Here is a 23379-nt window from a genome sequence, read left to right as displayed (position 1 = left end):
AACGGCTACAAGGACTGCTGCCTTGGCTATCGCCCTGATTTGGACCCTTGAAGTTTGGTATAGCGAAACACTAAGACGAGTCTTCTGGTGATGTCAACGATATTTCAGTTAAGTATAAGTGGAGCGTCTCCCAGTCTTTAGTTGGTCTTAGTTTTTGGTATCCCTTGGGATAGTTTTGTTGGTACTTGCAAGCACCAAAACCGAGGGACTTGTGTATTCACAAGAACTATCGTAATCGATAATCCTTCGAAGTTTGGAACTAGACTAGAGAGCGAAGATGCCTAGTCTTAGACTTGGGAATTTGTTTCGTCTTGGTGGTAATAATAGGGACTCCCGATTGGAGGACTCATGTCCGGTTCCTCCAGTTGGAACTCCAACTTACGAGTTATATGTGAAACATGGGGTAGGTCCCATCACATACAATGAAGTGTGGATAAAGTACACCAGAAAAGATGGTGTTTTAAAATGGCCCCAATATGGTAGCTTTGATACCGAAATCTTAGATAACCTTGAAGTTAGACTGTTCAAAAAGAAAGCACGGCCGGCAATGTTTGATTCTTTCCGCCTATGGCGTAAGGAGGCCCAACAGAAAGAAATTAAATTAGCTAAGAAAAATAAGAGTGAAGAGAAACTTTCAGTAATGCAAGAAGCTATGCAATATAAAGACAATGAAGAAGAGCAGATGAGTGAACAATTGCATAGGCAACGGAAAATGGTAATAGACCAATGTTATCCAGTCTTGCCGACTCCTAAGCAAGATGCAGCAAAAGAACGTGAAAAAGATCCATTAATGTCGCATTTATTAAGTTCGCCACCCCCCTATGCGCAAAATGCTACGGCACCACTGCAGCATATAGTTGTGCAACCTACGCCTTCTGTTCCTCTACAGCACACACCAGCTACTCTTCAGCTGGCTTTTGCTCCTCTGATGCAGCCTCCTCAAGGCTCACCAACCTCTTCTGTTTCACCTGTACTCTCTATTTCTCCTAATGCTCCCTCTACGATTTTGCCTAGCGCTCCTTCTATTTCTCCTGATGTATCCTCTGCTATTGTTTCTGCCCCTGCCATGTCTCACCCTGTTTTTCCACCCGTTCTTCCTTCAGTTTCACCTTCCATTCGGCAGAAAATGGCTAGCACTGTCACTAACCTTTTCTCGCCTCTTTTTGGGTCGCCTACTACGACCCCTAACATAGAACGCAGACAGTTGCGAAGTCGACTGCCTGACTATCAAGAGAGAGACTCATTGAATCGTTTAGCACGTAAATGGGTGATGGACACTGGGAGATACAATATAGATTCTGTCATGGAGGTCTTCCATCAATGGGAAGCACCGACACAGAGATATGTTTTTGAACAAATGTGTGTTTTCCTTTGTGAAGATTTGGAAGACAATGATTTAGAATGCATCCCGCAGGAATTGGGTATTGTACGGTTTAAGTTTGGAGAGGGTATGATTGTAGGTCCTGATGTCAAGAAAGAGATTGAAATATTGTTATCCTATCGGTGTAAGGGGAATAGTTCTGGTTCACAATCTGAGCCTAGTGCATCTAGTAGGAAAAAGGCGCGACAATACCCTATGAGAGAAGTTCCCCCACAATGGAGAGAGGGCGACACAACTGTCGACCCCCCTATTCTGCCACATTTCCAGCGTGTTTGGGTACATGTCCCATGGAAGCGAGCAGAAGTTTTAGCACTCAGACATTACCTGATCCGCGTAAAAATCCTGCAGGGTATTATAAGGAGTCGTCACAAACTGCTGGTTCATGTATCATGAATCTAGCCGATATCGATATGTTATTTGGGAATGTTGTTCCACAGCCTTTATGGAGTAAAATTCGCCATACAGATCACGATCAAGAATTAGGTGACTCATGGGCTAATATTGCCACCGCAGATGCCCGACAGGTTGGTGGTGCCAAGCCTGAGCCTTTAATAGCAGAACTCCCCGGTAAAATAGTAGATTACATGAAAACGATAATGCCTGCAATACGTGTAAATTGGGACAAGTTGTCTGCATGCAAGCAGAAGAAAGAAGAAACTGTCTCAGATTTCTTCACCAGGTTTGAAGAAACATTTGTCGATCACAGTGGTCAGGATATGTCCACCGAAGGTGGTCAGAGATTGTTCGTCGATAAATTCGTGCACAATCTACTTCCAGAATTGTGTAAAAAGTTAAAGGATTCAGAAAGTTCTTGGGCAGTTTCGTCTTCAGCGCAGATATTAGCTACAGCACAGTACTATGAAAATAGGGACAAAGATGAGAAAGACAGAGCAGAAAAGAAAACTAAGGAATTGAAAACGAAGGTTTTGTTACAACAAGCATATCCGCCACGTGGTAGTGGTAATCAGAATAATAATGGTCAGAATAACTATCAGAATAACTTTCAGCACCCTCAACAGTATCAAAGGGACTCGCAAAGAGTCGAGTATACTCAGCCACGTGTCGCTGTAGGCCCCAATCAGTGTTTATATTGCAAGGCAGAAGGTCATTTTAAGAATAATTGTCCAATTCTGTTACAGCGTGCAAATAATTCAAACACCAGAGGTCGAGGTGTTCAGCAAGCCTTTAGAGGTAGAGGACGTGGAAACGTCCCCCAAAACGCACGTCCACTTCCACCCCAAAATTCTATGAACAGGTTCGATCAGCAGAACAACACATCTGACAGAACAGCTCAATACTATGTTGATGATTACTATACAGAAAGTGAAAATTGGGAAACTTATGATTGCTAGGACAGCCATAGACAAAGAGAGGGAGTTGTTTCAGTTCCAGTAGATCAGAGTGGACCATACGTTGAGGTGATTACATCAGGTGTGTCGGAACCTTTTCTTTTGGATACTGGTGCAATGAAGAGTTCTATTATGCACTCCAAACTCCCTGGCGCACCTTTGTCTGGCGAAACGAATGTATCAGTAGGTTTTTCTGGCGCCCCAGTTAGAAATCCAATTTCTGACCCTTTGTCTCTTTCTGTTGGTCCTTGCGAATTCGAAGCACCCCTTATTTTGACAACTGGTTGTGGTGAAAACTTGCTAGGATTGGATTTGTTTAAAAGATTGTATGCGACTTTATACTGTTCTCCGTCAGGAGTACAACTTACTTTAGGAAAAAAGTGGTTTCTCCGATGTACCTGTCAAGAGATAAACTTCCAGCAGAATTGTCGTTTCTTCCAGATATCCTTTGGGCCACTGGTCCTAATGATGTGGGTCTCCTAGAGATCCCACCATATGTTGTAACATTGAAAACCAATGTGAAAATGCCACGAATTCCCCAATACCGAATTTCTAGTGAAGGCGAAAAAGCGTTGCTAGCGATCGTGTATGAATTGATTGAAAAGGATGTGATTGAAGAAACACGAGGCAACGTTTGCAATAGTCCGGTTCTGCCTGTTTTAAAACGAACTGACCCTTCTCAGCCACCTGTGTACAGATTCGTAATTGATCTTAGAGAGGTCAATAACATAGTTGTGCCACAATTCCCAGTTGTCCCCGACATTACCACATTATTGACTATGATTCCAGATTCTGCTTCTTGGTTTTCGGTGATTGATCTGAAGAATGCATTCTTCAGCATCCCAATTGCTGAGGAGAGCAGGGATATTTTTTCCTTCAGTTTAGGAGGTCGCAGCTTCCGCTTTAAACGCGCTCCTCAGGGCTACTGTGAAAGTCCTTCAATATATAGTCAAGCTCTAAAAACACAGCTTGATACAGTTGTTTTGCCTAAAGGTGCTACTCTTGTGCAGTATGTTGACGATTTGCTCATTGCTGCAGATACTGAGGAAATTTGTAAAACAGCAACAACGTCATTGTTACGCCATCTGTGTGATATGCATCATAAGGTGTCACTTTCCAAACTACAATATTGCCGACAAGAAGTGACCTACTTAGGCCACCTCTTATCGAAGGAGGGAAGGAAACTGACCCCAGAAAGAATCAAGGCAATAGCGAAATTGAGTGTGCCAAGAACACAGAGAGAAGTGCGTGCTTTCTTGGGCATTACATCGTACTGTAGACAGTGGATTCCAAATTTTTCGTTATTAGCCAAACCTTTAGTGGCATTGACGTGTAAAGGTACGCCCGATCCTATTCCTTGGTCTGAAGAGTGTCAGGAAAGTTTTCTCGAATTACGCAGAGCATTATGTTCAGCTCCTGTGTTAGGTACCCCCGACTACAGTAAACCTTTCACATTGTATGTCCACGAGAAAGAGGGCTGTGCATTGTCTGTGTTGACTCAGTCGTTTGGAGGTAGGCAGCGTCCATGTGCCTATTTTTCCTCGACTTTGGATCTGGTAGCTAAAGCATTGCCAAGTTGTTTAAGAGCCACAGCAGCAGCAGCTGTCTCTATTCGACAGTCTGCTGGTCTGGTAATGAATAATACACTGGTCGTAATGGTCCCACATGCAGTAGACACGTTGTTAAATAGAACCAAGACACAGCACTTAACCAGTGCTCGTCTGTCCAGCTACGAACTGACATTACTAGCAAGTCATGTGAACATAAAAATGTGCAGCACCTTGAACCTAGCTACATTGTTGCCAATTACAGATGAATCAGATGTTTCAGAACAGCACGATTGTTTTCTCAGAACAGAGGAGGAAACCAAAGGGAGAATAGACTTATTAGACACTCCTCTTGCTGAGTGTGATGGTACCTTATGGGTGGATGGTTCATGCTTCAAGCTTCCGAATGGTGACACGACTGCAGCATACGCTGTCACGACTTTGCATACAGTTGTTGAAGCTGCATGTATCCCACATAATTCAGCTCAAGCTGCAGAATTAATCGCACTAACGAGAGCATGTGTGTTGTCTAAAGGAATGAAAGTGACTGTCTATACCGACAGCCAGTATGCATTTGGAGTGGCTCATAGTTTTGGACGATTGTGGAGAGAACGTGGATTCCTGACTTCGCATGGAGCTAAGATTCAGCATGGTCAGTTGGTGAATGAGCTTCTTGAATCACTGACCTTGCCTCTACGAATGGCGATTGTGAAGTGTAGTGCTCACAAGAAGGTGACCGATGATGTTGGTCGTGGAAATGCATTTGCTGATGAAATCGCGAAAGAAACTGCAAAGAATGTGATGAGCCGAATGTATGTTGCAGGTCCTGCAAGATGGACTGGTGATGTTGGATTGTGTGAAGACACGATGGAAAGTGTGAAATCCATCCAAGCTGAGGCTACAGAGAAAGAGTTGAGCGTGTGGAAAGAAAGTACGGGTAGGATGGATGCAAATGGCTGTTGGGTTGACTTGTCCGAACACCAGAGATGGTTGTTACCCGATGCGTACGTACTTGCAGTGGTTACAATGGCTCATGGAATGGCTCATATTAGCGTGAAAGGGATTTGCGAGTTGTTGGCTCCAGCATGGAAAAATTCAGGGATTCCCAAGTGTGCAGAGAATGTTGTCAAGAATTGCATGGTATGTTTGAAACACAATCCTGGTAGGGGAACCCCAACTCCAGCTGGTCACTTTGCCCCTCCTACGTATCCGTTCGAGGTTTTGCAGCTAGATTTCATCCACATGGAGAGGTGCAACAATTTAAAATACGTGCTAGTTGTTGTTTGTGCCTTCTCAAGATGGGTAGAAGCATATCCCCTAAAAGACAATACTGCCTTGTCCACAGCGAAAGCCCTTGTAAAAGAGTAGTTCCCGAGATTCGGAATTCCTAGAATGATCTGGTCTGATAACGGGAGTGAATTTATAGGCCGTGTGATGAAGAATGTATGTGAGGGATTAGGTATCAGGCAGAAGTTCCACACTGCAAATCACCCCCAATCAGCTGGATTAGTAGAATGCTACAATGGCACTTTAAAACTCAAGCTGGCCAAAGTCCAAGCGAGCACAGGTCTTAAATGGCCGGATGCTCTACCCTTAGCACTCCTGTCCACCAGAATGACTGTGCACTCACGAGTGAAACTTAGTCCCTATGAAATTATTTTTGGCCGGCCAGCCAATATATGGGGAGTGCCTAGACCCAGAAAATTCAGTGAGTTGGAACACCCTGTTTTGCTCGATTATTTGTATGAATTGACGGCTAAATTGCGTGTTTTGCATCAACAGGTTCACAACACCCTGCCTCCGGTCTCTGAGACTCCCGGTCACTCCATTGATCTTGGATCCTGGGTTCTCGTTAAAAACTTCCAAAGAACAAAGAACGACCAGCCCAGGTGGACCGGGCCTCACCTCGTCCTTCTTTCTACAAGATCTGCAGTCCGGGTGGAGGGGAAGGCCAACTGGGTCCACGGGATCCATTGTAAAAAAATAACATTTCCTCCGCCCCATGACCAGTGGGTCCAGAAAGGTGTCACTGACCCAGAACCTGACACATTGTCACATGCCGCCCCTTTTAAAGATTTGCACGTAAAAAGAACTGACTCTGAACCAGAAAGTGAGAACATTTCGCACAAGGTTGTGCCACCGTCCAAGCTATTGAACACTGCAGAACCTGACTTGTTGTTTCCGGACCAGACAATACCTGGGAAACAACGGTACGACCTGAGACCGAGAAAAACGAACTAACGAAAGTTTTTTGCAATTTGAGACCAAAACCTATGGACAAATAAAAGTACTATTTTTGAAAAGCGCAGCTCTCACATCTGAAACTTGCTCATTTTTATTTTTCGAACCGCCATCCGGGTTCCGCTGCTAGGGCCGCGGTTGCCCAAAAAGTCTTTTGGGTGCAGCTAACGACGTTAGGTCGTTAGTTCTGGTTGGTCTAAGGGAGTTGCCCTGGATTAACAGAAGCATCCTTTAGCAGAATCAACCTACCACCGCGGGCAGCACTCTAGAGAGGATGGAGTTTCCCGATGTGGAGAGACCTGCCAAACGAACGAGTGTTAAGAACCAAATATGCACTGTAATGACAAAGAAAAGTTTTATAATATTGTGCATTTTTGTGTGTGAGTATGATGACATTTTTAATAAGTACGCTTTATTCTCTTTTCGGGTAACATTTGCACCCACTGCATCACCTCCCCCTACTGTTTCCTCTCATTCTTTTCAACCCCTTCCTGACCATGAGTCCAATAGACGGTTAGAGTTCATTAATAACTCCTTTGTTCAGCTTTTACACCAACACCAACTGGTAATGAACACAACTAACTGTTGGGTTTGTGGCCTTATGCCTCACACTACGGATAAAGGTATCCCTTATTTAGTTCTGCCTTTCAGCCACAATGGTTCTGTGTGGGCATACAGAACAATGTTCATATATGCACGGGAAATCCAGCCCCTACGTTCTGTAAAAGACAACCTCAAGAATAGCGCCCTAGTAAAAGGTATAGTCGACATGATCAAGGAAGTCATTTCTTATGAAGATACTTCGGATGATGAGATACTGGCATATGTGGGTTGGAACGTGACCGGATATGGAGCTACCTTAAGTGAGAAGCAGCAAGCAAAAAGTTCTTCTCCGATCTGGATTGTACCCCATCAGGGTAACCTGTGTCTGCAAGGTATTGGCAAGAATCCCAGAGCTCAGTTAGGGAAAAGTGTCTGTACAAAACGTATGTTTTTGGGTCTCAGACTTCCCCTGCATTTTTAGCTGCTAAGGGTACCCATTTCGTCTGCCATGATAGAGCCTATACATGGTTGCCCCCTGACTTCTCGGGCTCATGTTTTGTTTCATTCCTGTTGCCTCCCACCTACACAGCAGCGGCGGCAGACTACCACCGGACAAGGATAGTTAGAGGTGTTTTGAGTAAAGAAGACACTGCAGGTCAAGAATTTGGGGACTTTGCAAAGGGTTTTCTGCCGTTCTGGGGATTCATGGCTAACAGTAGGAACCTAAGGCAATTGACAAGGGTAGTTGAGTCCACCGTGACCGAAACTGCTGGTGCCCTTAGTAACCTGACTGCTGAGCTCCAGTCGGATCGACTTATGACCCTTCAGAACCGGGTCGCTTTAGATGTTATACTTGCAGACCGAGGTGGGGTATGCAGATTGATCCAATCTAGCTGTTGCATTTTCATCCCAGATAACGCTCCAACGGTGTACCAGGCCATCTCCAAACTACATAAGATTTCCGAATCTAGTCATGTGGATAAAGGAGATTGGTCGTTAATGGGATGGTTCTGGGAACTGATATCTGCCTGGGGATGGAAAATTCTAATGGTCATTGGGATGGTTTTAGCCATTCTTTTCCTGTTCTGTCTGTGCATACAGTGTGCTCCTGCAATATGTGGCCTCTGTGCTACATCATGTGTAAGGAAGCCTGTGCCAAGAGATGAACTAAGTACTAGAATGATGTTACAGCAACATCTCAATGACTTTAGGAATATAGATCTGGACTCAGACTAACATGAGGATAGATTAATTGCCTATGTAAGGGCAAAAGGAGGGTTTGTGGTTCTTAAAGTTCAGAATTCATATAATCATTCTGAAACTCGAGAATTAAAACTTCATCAAAGTCTTACGAATTTGGTATCAAAAGACCGAGAATGACGAGCACAACATGTACATGTATTTTCAGCACATTTGGGTGACGATTTCACCTCGAAATCGTCATTTGCGTTCTGAACCCTTGGCTTCATTTATGTGTAGCCCTTTACATAGGCCTTAATCCAGCTGAATTCGATTCCACAAGGACACATACTCCTTAATTGACTTTTCTTTCACCTATACAAGTTAGAACCATTGCCCCAAGCCAAACTGGTTAGGTCAGTCCCCTCCCAGTGGCCGAACAAGATATCATCAGGGCTCAACAAGCCATAAAACCATTCCAGCGCGCACACCTGCCGTATCTCGCTCACATCTTTCTCTGCTCCTTTGCTTCACTTATTTTATGATGGGGAGGTGCCCGTTTTTATTGGGGGTCCAGCGATATCTGATGAAGTGTTGGGTCTTGCGAATGATTTGTTATGGGCAAGCACGACGTGAAATATGTACATGTCATCATGACTCTGCTTTTCTTTTGTAACCAAAACCTGTAAATGATATGTTACAAATTCGAAAAAAGTTTGCCTAAGGCCGAATATTCTGTATAAAGAGAGAAGCCTGACTTTGTAAATTGAAGCAGTCTCCTGAGAACATACTTCCGTGTGTTGTACTTCTAGGACACTTGTTACCTTGGTTGCAGCCAATAAAATCGATCTTTGACTTCACCTAGAAGACTCCGAGTTTCTGTAGGTCTGAATCAGGAAGAACTCGAGGTCTCCGGGTGTGTCCCCTGGCACCGCTGGGTTATCGGTTCTTTACCGGTTCTTAAGAAAACCCAGTACCTCACGGTAACCCTCTGCTTTCATCCCGAGGCAGGGGCGCAGCTGTGCTTGTTCTCGTTCGAGCTCTTTGGAGTCAAGTGCCCGAGAGTGCTGTGCTTTCCAAGTAGGATTAGCCTCGTACTTGCAGGGTTTGGGCGTTGACTGACCTTTCCTCCTGACTTGCTGAACCTTCATTTCTGTTGTGTAAATGCCCTGGATACCAGAGTTTATATTGGAAAAGAGAGTGGGCGGCATACACGGACGTTCATTCACCACAATGCCAGGGGTCGCGGAAGTGACTCTACATGCCCCTTGACCTTCACTTTCACTCACACATACACATGCTTACACATAAACACGCATTTACACTCACTCACTCTGCCTACACATGCACACACAATCTCACTCATACACACACACACTCTTACATAAATACACTAAAAACAGCAAGCACACACACACACAGCATACATACATTTAAAAGCATTTTCTTACTTCAGCTGCCAGGGAAAGTCATATTCCAGCTATTTGTGCTCCATTGTTTTGGTAAACGAATAGAGTATATTGTAATATCATTCACTATTAGTATGATAATTTTTTTTTACAAAAAACAGGCATTGCTAAGCGCAGGGGGGAGACAGCGTCCCGGATACCAGCACGTCGGAGCCCAAGTAAAGTCCGCGCTATATAAAAACACAAATAAAAATCCTCCACGGCGGGACCGCATTCTTGCATGCGCTGTGAAAGGGATTTGGAGCACCCTGCTGACACGTCACAGCTGAATTACCTCATGCATCATGGTCGATGTGGTTCAGTGTTACTCGCTTCACACACAGTTCTCACAGTTTGTTGGCCAGTGCCAGTACCAGTATTCTTTTCAAGTGTATCCCCAGACACGTGTTTCTAGATTCCTCTTTCATCAGTGGGGACAATGTTCATAGGTCGCTGGACGTGCTGCCGCAGTTTCCTCAGGGTTAGTGCCACTCTCAGCACGCAGGTGCTCACAGAGCTGGTCAGCTCAGGGCCCACGGGAGCCATCTTAAACAGTCAAAGGGATTTGGAGCACCTTGCTGACACGTCACAGCTGAATTACCTCATGCATCATGGTCGATGTGGTTCAGTGTTACTCGCTTCACACACAGTTCTCACAGTTTGTTGGCCAGTGCCAGTACCAGTATTCTTTTCAAGTGTATCCCCAGACACGTGTTTCTAGATTCCTCTTTCATCAGTGGGGAAAATGTTCATAGGTCGCTGGACGTGCTGCCGCAGTTTCCAGCGACCTATGAACATTTTCCCCACTGATGAAAGAGGAATCTATAAACACTTGTCTGGGGATACACTTGAAAAGAATACTGGTACTGGCACTGGCCAACAAACTGTGAGAACTGTGTGTGAAGCGAGTAACACTGAACCACATCGACCATGATGCATGAGGTAATTCAGCTGTGACGTGTCAGCAGGGTGCTCCAAATCCCTTTGACTGTTTAGGATGGCTCCCGTGGGCCGTGAGCTGACGAGCTCTGTGAGCACCTGAGCGCTGAGAGTGGCACTAACCCGGAGGAAACTGCGGCAGCACGTCCAGCGACCTATGAACATTTTCCCCACTGATGAAAGAGGAATCTAGAAACACGTGTCTGGGGATACACTTGAAAAGAATACTGGTACTGGCCAACAAACTGTGAGAACTGTGTGTGAAGCGAGTAACCCTGAACCACATCAACCATGATGCATGAGGTAATTCAGCTATGACGTGTCAGCAGGGTGCTCCAAATCCCTTTGACTGTGTAAGATGGCTCCCGTGGGCCGTGAGCTGACGAGCTCTGTGAGCACCTGCGCGCTGAGAGTGGCACTAAACCTGAGAAAACTGCGGCAGCTTGTCCAGCGACCTATGAACATTTTCCCCACTGATGAAAGAGGAATCTAGAAACACTTGTCTGGGGATACACTTGAAAAGAATACTGGTACTGGCACTGGCCAACAAACTGTGAGAACTGTGTGTGAAGCGAGTAACACTGAACCACATCGACCATGATGCATGAGGTAATTCAGCTGTGACGTGTCAGCAGGGTGCTCCAAATCCCTTTGATTCTTGCACGCGCTGTGCCCTCTTGTTTTTATAATGTGTCAGTTGCCCTGTGGTTTAGATTTGCATCGATATAAATACTGTTTGGAATTCCCCACCAGTTCCGACTCTGTGATTAGTGATTATCACTGTTGATCAGAATGGAATGGAAGAGGGAGGCCGCCTGCTCTAACTACTCAAACCCAAGGCACCCCAAGTCCCAGAACTAATCTTACCACACTAACACTTAATCCTCCTATTATGACATGGGTCCCGGAAGCCCACTTGGCTGGGAGGGGCTTGTTGATGGTCTCTGGCATCTCCAAGACTGACCGCGTGGCAGGCCCAAGTCTCAGTGTAGCGCTCAAATGGAAAGCGCCTGCATCAAAAAGCCCGCTCTTTCTGAGATGGTGGCCCCGTTACCGTATTACCTCGAGAGGTCGCAACTCCAAAACTCACTTGGTGTCAGATGTTTGGGGTAATAACATGGCTGTAGTTTGTAAAGGCAATGTCTTGTGTACAGCACAGACCATCAAAGCCCCCGGGGGACTCCCCACTCCACTGATGCCAGCAATAAACAGATTGTATCATCGGCTCTCCTCCGTTTTGTGTTTGTGGCGGCAGCGCTTGACAATGCTGATCCCAGACGCTATCGGGGCCACCGCACCACAACAGAGGCACTTGTTTATGGTCGCTTTGGGGGCGGGGGCGTAGGGTCAGCTGTGTGAGACGAATGGGGAATCGAAAAGGGGCATCTCTGTTCCAGTCATGAAACCGGGCCCGAGGGGCTTCACCTTTAATGTCGTAGATCGCTGTCATTGGTATATTCACCCTCTATGACATCCGTCGAGAGGCAATGGCATCCTTTATAGCCCAAGACGTCACTAATAAGAGGCCCCATTCGCAAAATCTTTACCTTGTACATGTGGGACGAGCTCTCTCCTGAGTAAGAGACATCCTTGAGTGTAAGCAGCCTTCCAGGCGCTTAGAGTACTTAAGGGAAGACTTAAGGCCTTCTACCCTGGAAGGGCATTCCTTTTAAGAGACTTCTTTCTGTGAGTGAGGGGACTTCAGTTGCTGCATTAAAGACATAACTGAATAAATTCTCTCTTGTAGCACATTCACAAACAATGTTTATATACCAATTGCAAATTAAAACAAAAAAATTAATGCAAAGCATTGTCATTTACAATGCTGATAACTCAAACTTTAATGCTGCGAGACCTATTGCATTGTAAATGCTTGTCTCTTGTTGTTGCTATCTTTACATAGCTTGCACTGGACACAAAGGTATTGGAGCCCTCTACACGAGCACTATTACATTACACAAGGACACGTTGATTTTTCTTGCCAAAGGAAGGTTAAAATTAACAGATTTGCCCAGAGTCACAAGGTGGTGTGGCTATTGCTGAAACTTGAACAAGGTTCTTTAATCCGAAAGGCTGGCATAAGGCTTCACAATTGTGACACGGCATCACATAGTAACCTGGTGTTAGTGGTTAGACTGTCTGCATGTCTCCTCACGTGACCCGTACACCCGTGTGGCATCAATACACCACAGTTTGCTGTTTATGCTGCTTCTCTCAGTGAGCTGTGCTGTTTTCACACACATTAGTTGGTTGTGTTCAGGTCCATTCCCCGCAGACTGCTTGAGAAGGTTCTGAGTACTCCAGCACTAAATGGGCCTACTTAGGCAAGTGTCAAAACCTCTGCTGCAGATTTCATTTTTCATTATTTGTTTAAAATGTGATTGTGTCTCTGATGCTTTGGAATTTGTCTGCTCCTCGTCCTGCTGCCATGAGACCGAGTTAATCGCTCAGTGTCGCATAGTGTGATCTGCATCACATAAATTAGAACCCCAGCTCGGCTAACAAAGACCATTAACTTTGAACGATGCACTGTTACATTAAAGGACAGTTCCCTGTTATTTACTACAAAACAGCAAAAGAGCAGTATGTCCTTTTAAAAGATACAAGGTTAAGACGTAAATAGCGCAGGCCTTCTCCGCACCTATCACTCGCTGTTGGCCTCTGCAGTCTACCTTGTCCTGTGCTCCTAGGCCTTTTAGTTTGTGCAATATAAATATCACATGCTATATTTATTGGAGAAGCATAATGTGGTTACTGTAACTGTGTATTAAGTGCCAAAAATCCTAATGCCACAGACAATAATGTGCTTATATAGTTAAGGGTGTATTTAGTGCTTGACTACACACAACCACAAACACCACATACACAACCACAAACACCACACACACAACCACAAACACCACACACACAACCACACACACAACCACACACACAACCACACACGCACAACCACACACGCACACAACCACACACGCACACAACCACACATGCACACAACCACACATGCACACACCACCACACCGTCAGAGCACGCTTCCACCAGGCGCACACACCACCAGTGCACGCTTTCACAAGGCACACACCACCAGCCGTCTGTGCATGCTTTCAGCAAGCACACACCACCAGCCGTCTGTGCACACTTTCACCAGGCACACACACCACCAGCCGTCAGTGCACGCTTCCACCAGGCACACACACCACCAGCCGGCAGTGCACACTTCCACCAGGCACACACACCACCAGCCATCAGTGCACAATTTCAACAGGCACACACACCACCAGCCATCAGTGCACACATCAATTGTTAACACATCCACGTTTAACTATTGTAGCAATGCAGTATGGCGCACTTTACTTTTAAACATATTCATCTAAAGCGCAGCATGCCACCATTGTTACAAAAATAAGGAATATGCTACTTACCAGTATGCATCTGTTCTTGGCATAGAGGGCTGCAGAGTGGTACATTTATGAATAGATCGCCATCTGGTGTTGGGCTCGGATGATTGCACTTGTTTTTCTCTTGAAGTCTTTGTCGTCACGAGATCGATGACTCCTCCCTTGGGTGCTAGTGCGCATGGGCATCGGCTCCATCCTTAGATTGTTTTGCCATAGTAGGGTTAGATGGAGTAGTGTAATAGAATACAGAAAGAGATGCCCATGTAAGTGTATCTAAATAAGATAATGTTGGGACAGACACAGGTTTCTGGGGAGGCAGGGAGGGCATGTACCACTCTGCCGCCCTCTATGCCAAGAACAGATGCATACTGGTAAGTAGCATATTAAGTTCGAGGCATATGGGCTGCAGATGGTACATTTATGAATAGATTATACAGCAGTTACCTCCCTAGCGGTGGTCACCCGTGTCTGTCGCAACCGTTTGAAATAAAATTTTTAATACAGCTTGGCCCACTCTGGCTTGTTGTGTAGCCTGCACATCAACACAGTAGTGTTTTGTGAAGGTATGTGGTGTAGACCAAGTTGCTGCTCTGCATATGTCATCTAGGGGAATGTTTCCTAAGAATGCCATAGATGCTCCTAGCTTACGTGTAGAATGAGCTCTAGGAGGAACAGCTAATGTTCTCTTTGCTTTTATGTAACATATTTGTATACATCTTACAATCCATCTGGCAATGCCCGCTTTAGAGATAGGATTGCCCTTATGTGTTGGGGAAAACGCTACAAATAGTTGTTTAGTTTTCCTGAAATTTTGTGTCCTTTCTATGTAGTACAATATTGCCCTTTTGACATCTAATGTATGTACGGCCCTTTCTGCTACCGTCTGTGATTTTGGGAAAAAGACTGGTAGTTCCACTGGTTGATTGATGTGAAATGCTGAAATTACTTTAGGCAAGAACTTTGGGTTTGTTCTAAGAACCACTTTATTCTGGTGTAACTGTAGGAATGGTTCTTGTATTGTCAATGCCTGTAATTCGCTTACTCTCCTGAGGGAGGTAATGGCTATAAGGAAGGCCACCTTCCATGTAAGGAATTGTATTTCACACCTATGCATAGGTTCGAAAGGTGGTCCCATTAGTCTGGTGAGTACTATGTTGAGGTTCCAGACCGGGGAAGGTGGTAATCTTGGTGGAATGACTCTTAAGGCCTTCCATGAAGGCTTTGATTGCTGGCACTCTAAACAGGGATAGGTGTTGCCTGTTTTGTAGGTACGCTGCTATAGCTGCTAGATGTACTCTGATAGATGTGTACGCAAGATTACATTGCTGTAAGTGTAGTAAATAGCAAATAATCTCTTTTGTTGATACGTCCATAGGGTTGATGTTATTACTGGTACAGTATACAGCAAACCTTTTCCATTTTGCTGCGTAGCATGCTCTGGTGGTGGGACGTCTTGCCTGCTTAATGATCTCCATACAATTTGGGGGTAGATCTAAGTATCCAAATTCTAGGATTTCAGGAGCCAGATCGCTAGGTTCAGTTGTTTGGGATCTGGGTGCATTATTTCTCCATGGTTCTGTGTAAGGTGCATGGGTAAAATTTTTAGCTTTTGGTGTGGCACCTGTGAGAGTTGCAGGAGCGTGGTGAACCACGGCTGTCGTGCCCACGTGGGTGCTACTAGTATCATGGTTATTGAGTGTTGTTGCAGCTTTCGGACCACTAATGGGATTAGTGGGAGAGGGGGAAAAGCGTATGCAAATTTGTTGGACCAATTTATCCATAACGCATTGCCCTGCGACAGGTGGTGTGGGTACCTGGATGCGAAGCTTTGGCATTTTGCGTTCTGATGAGTGGCAAAGAGATCTATCTCTGGTTGTCCCCATCTTTGGAAGAATGGCTGCAGTATTTGGTGGTGCAGTTCCCATTCGTGCATTTGTTCTGACTGTCTGCTTAAGATGTCTGCTATCTGATTTTGAACTCCTGGTAGGTGTTCGGCTAATAGATAGATGTTTTGAGGAATGGCCCATCTCCAGATTTCCTGCGCTAGTCTGGATAGTTGGAGAGAGTGCGTCCCCCCTGTTTTTGAATATAATACATTGCTGTCATGTTGTCTGTTCTGATCAGGACTGCTTTGTTGATAACGTGCATTTTAAAGGCTTTCAATGCTAGAAACACTGCCAGTAGTTCTAGATGATTGATGTGCAGTCTTTTTTCCTGCACACTCCATCTTCCCTGTACTGTATATTTCTCCATATGCGCTCCCCATCCAGTGAGCGATGCATTCGCTGTTATTATCACCTGTGGAATTGGTTCTAGGAACGACCGCCCCTTGGCAATGTTTGTTGTGTTCCACCACTTCAGAGAGCGGTGTGTGCGGTCGTCTACCAACACCAGATCTGTAATCTGTCCTTGAGCCTGATTCCACTGTGTCGCTAAGCATTCTTGCAGCGGACGCATTTGTAGTTAGGCATATGGTATTAGCAGTATGCAGGATGACATCATCCCTAATAGCTGCATGAACACTCGCGCTGTTAGTGAGTGTTGTGGTTGGAATTTTTGAATGACTGTAAGCATTGTTTGGATCCTGACTGGATTGGGGTATACTTTGGCTTTTTCTGTGTCTATAGTAGCCCCTAGATATTGTTGAACCGTGCTTGGTTGCAGGTGTGACTTTGTGTAGTTCACCGTAAACCCTAGCTGGTGCAGCAGCTGAATTGTCTTTTGTGTGTTCTGAAGACATTCTTCTTGTGACTTGGCTTTTATTAGCCAGTCGTCCAAGTAAGGGAAGACATGTATTTGTTGTCTTCTTAGGTGAGCTGCAACCACTGCTAGGCATTTTGTGAACACCCTTGGTGCCGTTGTGACACCAAACGGCAGGACTTTGAACTGATAATGTTGTCCTTCTACCACAAACCTGAGGTATTTCCTGTGGGCTTTGTGAATAGGGATATGAAAGTAAGCGTCTTTTAGATCCAGTGTAGAAAGAAAGTCCCCTTTCTTCAGTAAAGGAAGTACTTGTTGGAGCGAAACCATGTGGAAATGTTCCGAATTTATGTATGCATTGAGAGGTCTGAGGTCTAGTATTGGCCTTAGAGACCCGTCTTTTTTGGGGATTAGGAAGTATAGGGAGTATACTCCTGTTCCTTGTTGGTGTTGTGGAACCTTCTCTATGGCATGCTTTTCTAGCAGGGATAGTACTTCTTGTTTTAACAGTGTTAGGTGATCTTGTCTCATTGGACGCTGTTTGGGGGGGATGTTTGGTGGGGTAGCTGTGAGTTCCAGGCAATAACCATGTTGGATAATTTGTCTCACCCACCTGTCTGATGTGATGTTTTCCCAGACAGGTAGGAACTGTGATAGGCGTCCCCCGACCGGTGTTATATGGTCTGGGGGGAGCTGTATGAAGTCACTGCTTTGGGGTTGGAGAGTTGCGGTTGTTGTTGTTTCCGCGACCTCTACCCATGTTGTTGTTACCTCTGTAACTGCCTCTAGAATTACCTCTGGGTGATGTCGGTGTAAAAGAGGTTGGTTGCTGGCTTGTACCTGTATTTTTGGATCCTCCTCTATAGGTGGACCTACGAAAGGAACCTCTTTGGGTTGGCTGTTGCAATGCTCCCATTGATTTAGCCGTTTCCGTATCTTTTCTCATCTTTTCTAAGGCCTCATCTGTCCCTGAGCCGAAAAGTGTTTTCTCATCAAAAGGTTGGTTCAATAATGATGTTTGTACCTCTTGTTTGAACCCTGAAACTCTGAGCCATGCATGTCTCCTTAGCATGATGCTTGTGTTTATGGATCTTGCTGCAGTGTCTGCTGCGTCTAGGGCGCACTTAATGGAAGTATTAGTTATTATCTTTCCCTCTTGTATGAGTTGGTCTGCCTTCTTTTGATGTTCTTTAGGGAGATGCGTGATGAGTTTTTCTAATTCATCATAATGAGCTCTGTCATACCGTGCAAGTAGCGCTTGCGTATTAGCTATGCGCCAGCTGTTTGCCGCTTGGGATGCTACTCTCTTGCCGGAGGCATCTATTAGCTTAGACTCTTTGTCAGGAGGTGGAGCTTCTCCTGTAGTTAAAGAGTTTGCTCTCTTACGAGCATTTGTGACCACTAGTGAGTCCAGAGGAATTTGTCCCTTGATAAATATTGGGTCTTTTGGAGCTGCCTTATATTTTTTATCAATTCTTGGGTTTAATACCCTAGCCCTCACCGGGTCTTTGAATATTTCTGATGTGTGATTGAGGAGACCCTTAAGCATTGGTAGTGTTCCTGATGTTCTTTGTGCAGCAGGTAGTGTTTCTAACAGGAAATCCTCTATTTGAGGTTCTGCATGTAGCTCTACCTTGTGGTATTTTGCTGCCCTATTAATTAGTTGTGCAAAACCTGTATTATCATCAGGTGGTGAAGGTTTTGAGGGATACAGTTCAGGGTCGTTCTCATTATCTGACCCTACATTATAATCTTCCCATGGGTCTTCATCCTCTGGGATCGTGTCTTCATCATCCCTAGGATGTTCTCCCTCTCCTGTGTCACTTTCTACATCTGTTATAGGTGTAGATGGGCGTGGTGTGAAAGGAGTAGTTGGCCTAGTGTGAGGAAGAGGAGAAGAGGGTGTGTCTCTAGGTTGTGGAGAAAGGGGAGGAGTTGTATTCGTCCCCATTGTTCTCTTCTTAGGAGGAGGAGTTTTGTCGTCCAACTGTTCATTCTTCCTCTTTTTAGGTAGTTCTGTCACTACCTTGCCAGTTTGTGGATCAATAAACAGAGTCTTTTGTTTAGGATCGGTTTGATGCTCCTGTGTCGGTACCAAAGTTTTTGGTTCCGAAAGGTGCTTTTTCTTCTGGCTGTCCATTTGTATTTTCGGCACCGAAAGTTTATTCGAATCGGATGTTTTCGGTGTCGAGGATGTCTTCGGTGTCGAGGTTGTCTTCGGTGTCGAGGTTGTCTTCGACGTCGAAGCATGTTTCGGTTTCGACATGGACTGTTTCGACTTCGAGCTTTCCTTTGTATGGAGCTTCGGTGTCGATGTGGGCCGTTTTTCGGATCCACCATGATGGGAGACCGAGTGTTTCGGTTTCGTTGCCGGGCCTGAAGGCGGGGCGTCAAACTTTTTTCGGTTGTCTGACCGGGCTCGAAGGCGGGGTCGACACCGTGCGGGGTCTGTTCTTTGGTAAAGGGACGTCGTCACTCACGGTTTGATGAACGTCGATTTCCTCGACGTCGGACTCGTCCGCTCCTGACCCCGCCAGTCCTCTTCTTCTTCCTCCTCTTCGGGGTGCTGGTCCTTGAACAGCTCCGGGATTGCCTGTGACTGCATTCTCGATACCTCCTGTCTTCGGGCTCGACGGTTTCTAATCGTCGACTTGGAGGAGAATTCCGCGCAGGCTTCACAGTCCCTGGATTCGTGTTCAGGGGACAAGCAGAGGTTGCACACCTCGTGTAGGTCCTTGTGTGGAAACTTAGCACCACAAGTTGGACATTTTTTGAATGGAGTCCTTTCCATGGACTCCGGGCTGGACTACGTCGAGATGGGCCTCTTGGTCTCGTCGACGTAGCAGTTGGAAATCTTGTTGTTGACGTCGAAACGCGTTGAAATGGAAGTGTAACCGCGTTCGATAACAATACCGTCGAATTGGAAAGGGAATACGCGCCGAATATAACTTTCTTTGTCGAAGTCGATCCGGAGCGCTTCGATCCTCATCCGAACCCGATAGCGGAAAAAAACAATCTAAGGATGGAGCCGATGCCCATGCGCACTAGCACCCAAGGGAGGAGTCATCGATCTCGTGACGACAAAGACTTCTCCAAGAGAAAAACAAGTGCAATCATCCGAGCCCAACACTAGATGGCGATCTATTCATAAATGTATCATCTGCAGCCCATATGCCTCGAACATGCACATTTTTTTGACCTACAATTTATAGACTTTGTTGCAATTGGTGATGCAATATTTAGCAATGCCAATAGCTCAAACTTAATTAGTAAGAGACCTATTGCATTGCAAATGCTTGTTGTACTTTCCATACATAGATGTAAATGTTTATGGCTTTTGCCACTAGGTGGCAGCAGACCAAAGCATGCAAGCCTAAGAACCGTGAGAGCATTATTTACAAATTATTAATTACATTCTGCCCCCATCTGATTCCAATAGGTATTGGGACAGGCATTAGAAGGCACAAGTAATATGTAAATAAAAGCGTTCTCTCATCTGCCCTCTAACTAGCGTTACAGGTCCGCGATATGAGCCACAGAATACCCCTATGGGCAAAATGGGTGCGCTGTGTAAGCATGAGCGCAAAATCCGCTCCGATCGCGGATTTTGCGGATTTTCGGCAAATCCGCGATCCGCGAACTCTCGCGGATTTGCCGAAAATCCGCAATCCGCGAGCGGAGCGGATTTTGCGGTCAAAAGTTCAAGCGCGCGCGCCTAATTAACGATGGCGCCGGCAAGCTGCCAGCGCCCATCCTGCAATAGTTACTTAATTAGCTTCAACAGGAAGCTCTAACAGATAAGATACAGCAGGGGCTCGAGCGCCTGCTTTATTTTAGCAGTTGGAGCTTCCTGTTGAAGCTAATTAAGTAACTTTTGCAGGATGGCGCTGGCAGCTTGCCGGCGCCATCGTAAATTACTTCAACAGTGGTGTCTTGAATAAATATGAAGGGCAGGGTTCATTCGGGCACGACGGTCCTGGCACAATTAAATAATTAATCTGCTGCTCTGATCGGTCTCTGACCTTTTATACACACAAGAGGCATGCTCGCATGGACGCCCCGTCCGTTTGGCCCCGCCCACACACTCGAGGTGTGCACCGTCTTCCCGCCATTTACCCACTATGATGGACATTTCACTCAAGGGACCCCTGCGCACTTCGGCGCGATTGCATAGTGACACACACTTGGTCGCTGGAACTAGTTGAAGCGCAAATGCAGTGACTCATTCAGCAGCCCAAAAAAAAACGTGAGCGTTGGGAGGCTGGGCATCTTTGACTTTTACGAGCACAACCCCCGTGCTGTTCCTGTGACCAGGGGCTTCTGTCTCTTAATCTGCTGCTCTGATCGGTCTCTGACCTTTTAGACACACAAGAGGCATGTGCGCTCGCGTGGAAGCCCCGTCCGTTTGGCCCCGCCCACACGCCCGAGGAAGCCCCGCCCCCAAATCCGCAAATCCGCCGGATTTTGCGGATCCACGATCCGTGAATCCGCTGAATCCGCGAATCGTGGATCCGCAAAATCCGCCCATGCTTAGCGCTGTGTAAGTACGAGCAGCCTCTCACCAAAAAGTCTGGATAAAAACAGGCTCCATTCTCAAGCAGCTGTCTGACACATGGCTACCTGGGCTTCTCGCTTTGTTTTTCTGCTTTCCTTTGGCTGGCTGTGTTTCCTTCTCAGCAAAGGCAGTTTGCGGAGCTTAAAGCCAGGCCGTGATCCGGTGTCTACTACAGAAGATGCCGAGGGAACGCCGCAGTAGAATGGAAACTTTTCCCGCCCAAATCATTTTAGTTACAGCCTACAGGCTGCTCCTGCTACCTTGGCTCTCCCCGTAACTGGTGGGCGTTGGTTAAGTGCTACTAATAGTATTGCCCTCGTGTGCCCTCTTAACAACGCCCCCCCCTCTCCCGTTATGCATCCTCACCTGCAGTTCAAGCCTTTAACTACAAGGAGTGCAATTAACCGCGGTTATAGCCCAAATGTGCGGGAAATAACACCGGATATAACCCATCCTTCTCAGTGATTGGTCATTGAGACTGTCTGGCAGCTGGTCCTCAGTATGTATATTAATGCAGTACTCTATGCTTGATATGATAGAGCATCATTGGGGCTGGCAAAGGCTGTGGAGTAGCCGCAGCTGACAATTTTAGTAAAGTTTATTTAACAGAGGTTCTGATTATTAAACAGAAAAGTACTAACTGCATGTACCTTGGATAAACGAAAAGTGGAGTTGACCAGCTAATTTATTAACTTGTTCTGCAAGAGACGTTTCAACCGCCTGAGTTACCTATTAGAAAAAGACCCATCGTACCTGTTGAATTTGACAGCCAGTCCCATATCTGCGATGCAACAGGTCACATTTCTCTTGATCAGGATGTTTTTGCTCTTCAGGTCCCGGTGTGCAATTGCCGGCTTGCCTTGGGTGCCATAGATTTCAGTGTGGAGATGACAAAGGCCACAGGCTGCTGAAAAGGCCAGCCGAAGCAGGGATCTGGTGTCTAGCATGGCGCACTTCAGAAAATCATACAGAGAACCGCTCTCGTGGTAATCGGTGATCAGATACAGGTGGGTCATTGAACCTGTACCTTTGATGTCTGCAGCAATAAAGCCTGGTGAACGAGTGAGACAAAACATTAATGTTGTTTATTAGAAAAGGTTTTAATTGATATAGTAAAAATAATACATAAAAATAGTGCAGTCAAAACAATTGCCTCTGTGATAGTTATTCTTATAAATATGTAGGCAAATCTTTATACAATTTCTCTCACCTCTTGTATACAAGCCTGACGCATTAACCAATCGAACAAGAAAACTGATTAACTGTGCCGGAATAACCCCTGGGACCGAAGTAATTGGTCACATAGTTACCACTTTATGTTAAAGTCGAGTTAATTTTTTAAAACTGGATAAGAGATGTGAATGAACGCCTCCAGGGCTAACCCTCATGCCTTCTTCGTCAGTTAGACTCAGTTGAATCTCACGGCACGGAGGGCAAGTTCTGCAGAGGCCCGTGTGCACATGACTAAACTGGGCAAAAAAGAGGTGTGTTGAAGAAGGGGGACATACCCTGAAACCGGTCCTAGGATGCTTGCTTCCGGTCCAGGGAGGGCCTGGCAGTTCGGTCTGGACTGTTCCCATGGGGCACAGGGTCAAGACTGATTTGTATATGGCTGGGACCAAACTGGGGTGGCGTAGTGGACAAAAGGTCGATGGATTTAACCCAGATCTTTTGACTGGGGAGAATGTTTGCATTATCAGCATTCTGTCCATCATTTATTTGCTGTAACACCAAGCAAACGTGGCAAATTCAGCGACTAATTTTTATGCCTAGCATTAGCCACGACTTTTTGATTTTATTAATATTATGTTTATTCTGCTTACTTAAATGTGTCTTCAGACAACCCTCCTTGTCCATTGGTCTGATTTTGTGCCACTCACATTTTCCGCCACTCCAGCAAGGGTTATTAGGTCATTCCGCTTCAGCCATTGGGCAACTTCACGCTGAGTGACAGCGTTATGCCTTTTTACAAAGAGTACTTTAACAAAGTTCTTTCTTTAAATCGCAGGGACTGCTATTGCAAGGAGTGCTTTTTGATACCAAAAATATTTTTATTTTCAGCCTATGTATTTAATTTACATTCATGACTGATCGG

The 23379-nt window shown here is 45.6% G+C and overlaps 1 protein-coding gene across 1 annotated transcript in view; it reads right to left on the bottom strand.

The window, feature by feature from the left end:
* Positions 1-23379, bottom strand: part of BMPR1A (bone morphogenetic protein receptor type 1A) — a 510331-nt gene that overhangs the window by 34205 nt on the left and 452747 nt on the right. Inside the window, exon 10 of the mRNA XM_078643295.1 lies at positions 22038-22335. Coding sequence (XP_078499421.1) covers positions 22038-22335 — 298 coding nt within the window. The remainder of the gene's footprint in view (positions 1-22037; positions 22336-23379) is intronic.

Source organism: Lissotriton helveticus, chromosome 5_1 (genome assembly GCF_964261635.1).
Source record: "Lissotriton helveticus chromosome 5_1, aLisHel1.1, whole genome shotgun sequence".
Lineage (NCBI taxonomy): Eukaryota > Metazoa > Chordata > Amphibia > Caudata > Salamandridae > Lissotriton > Lissotriton helveticus.
This window is presented reverse-complemented; position numbering and strand designations above follow the sequence as displayed.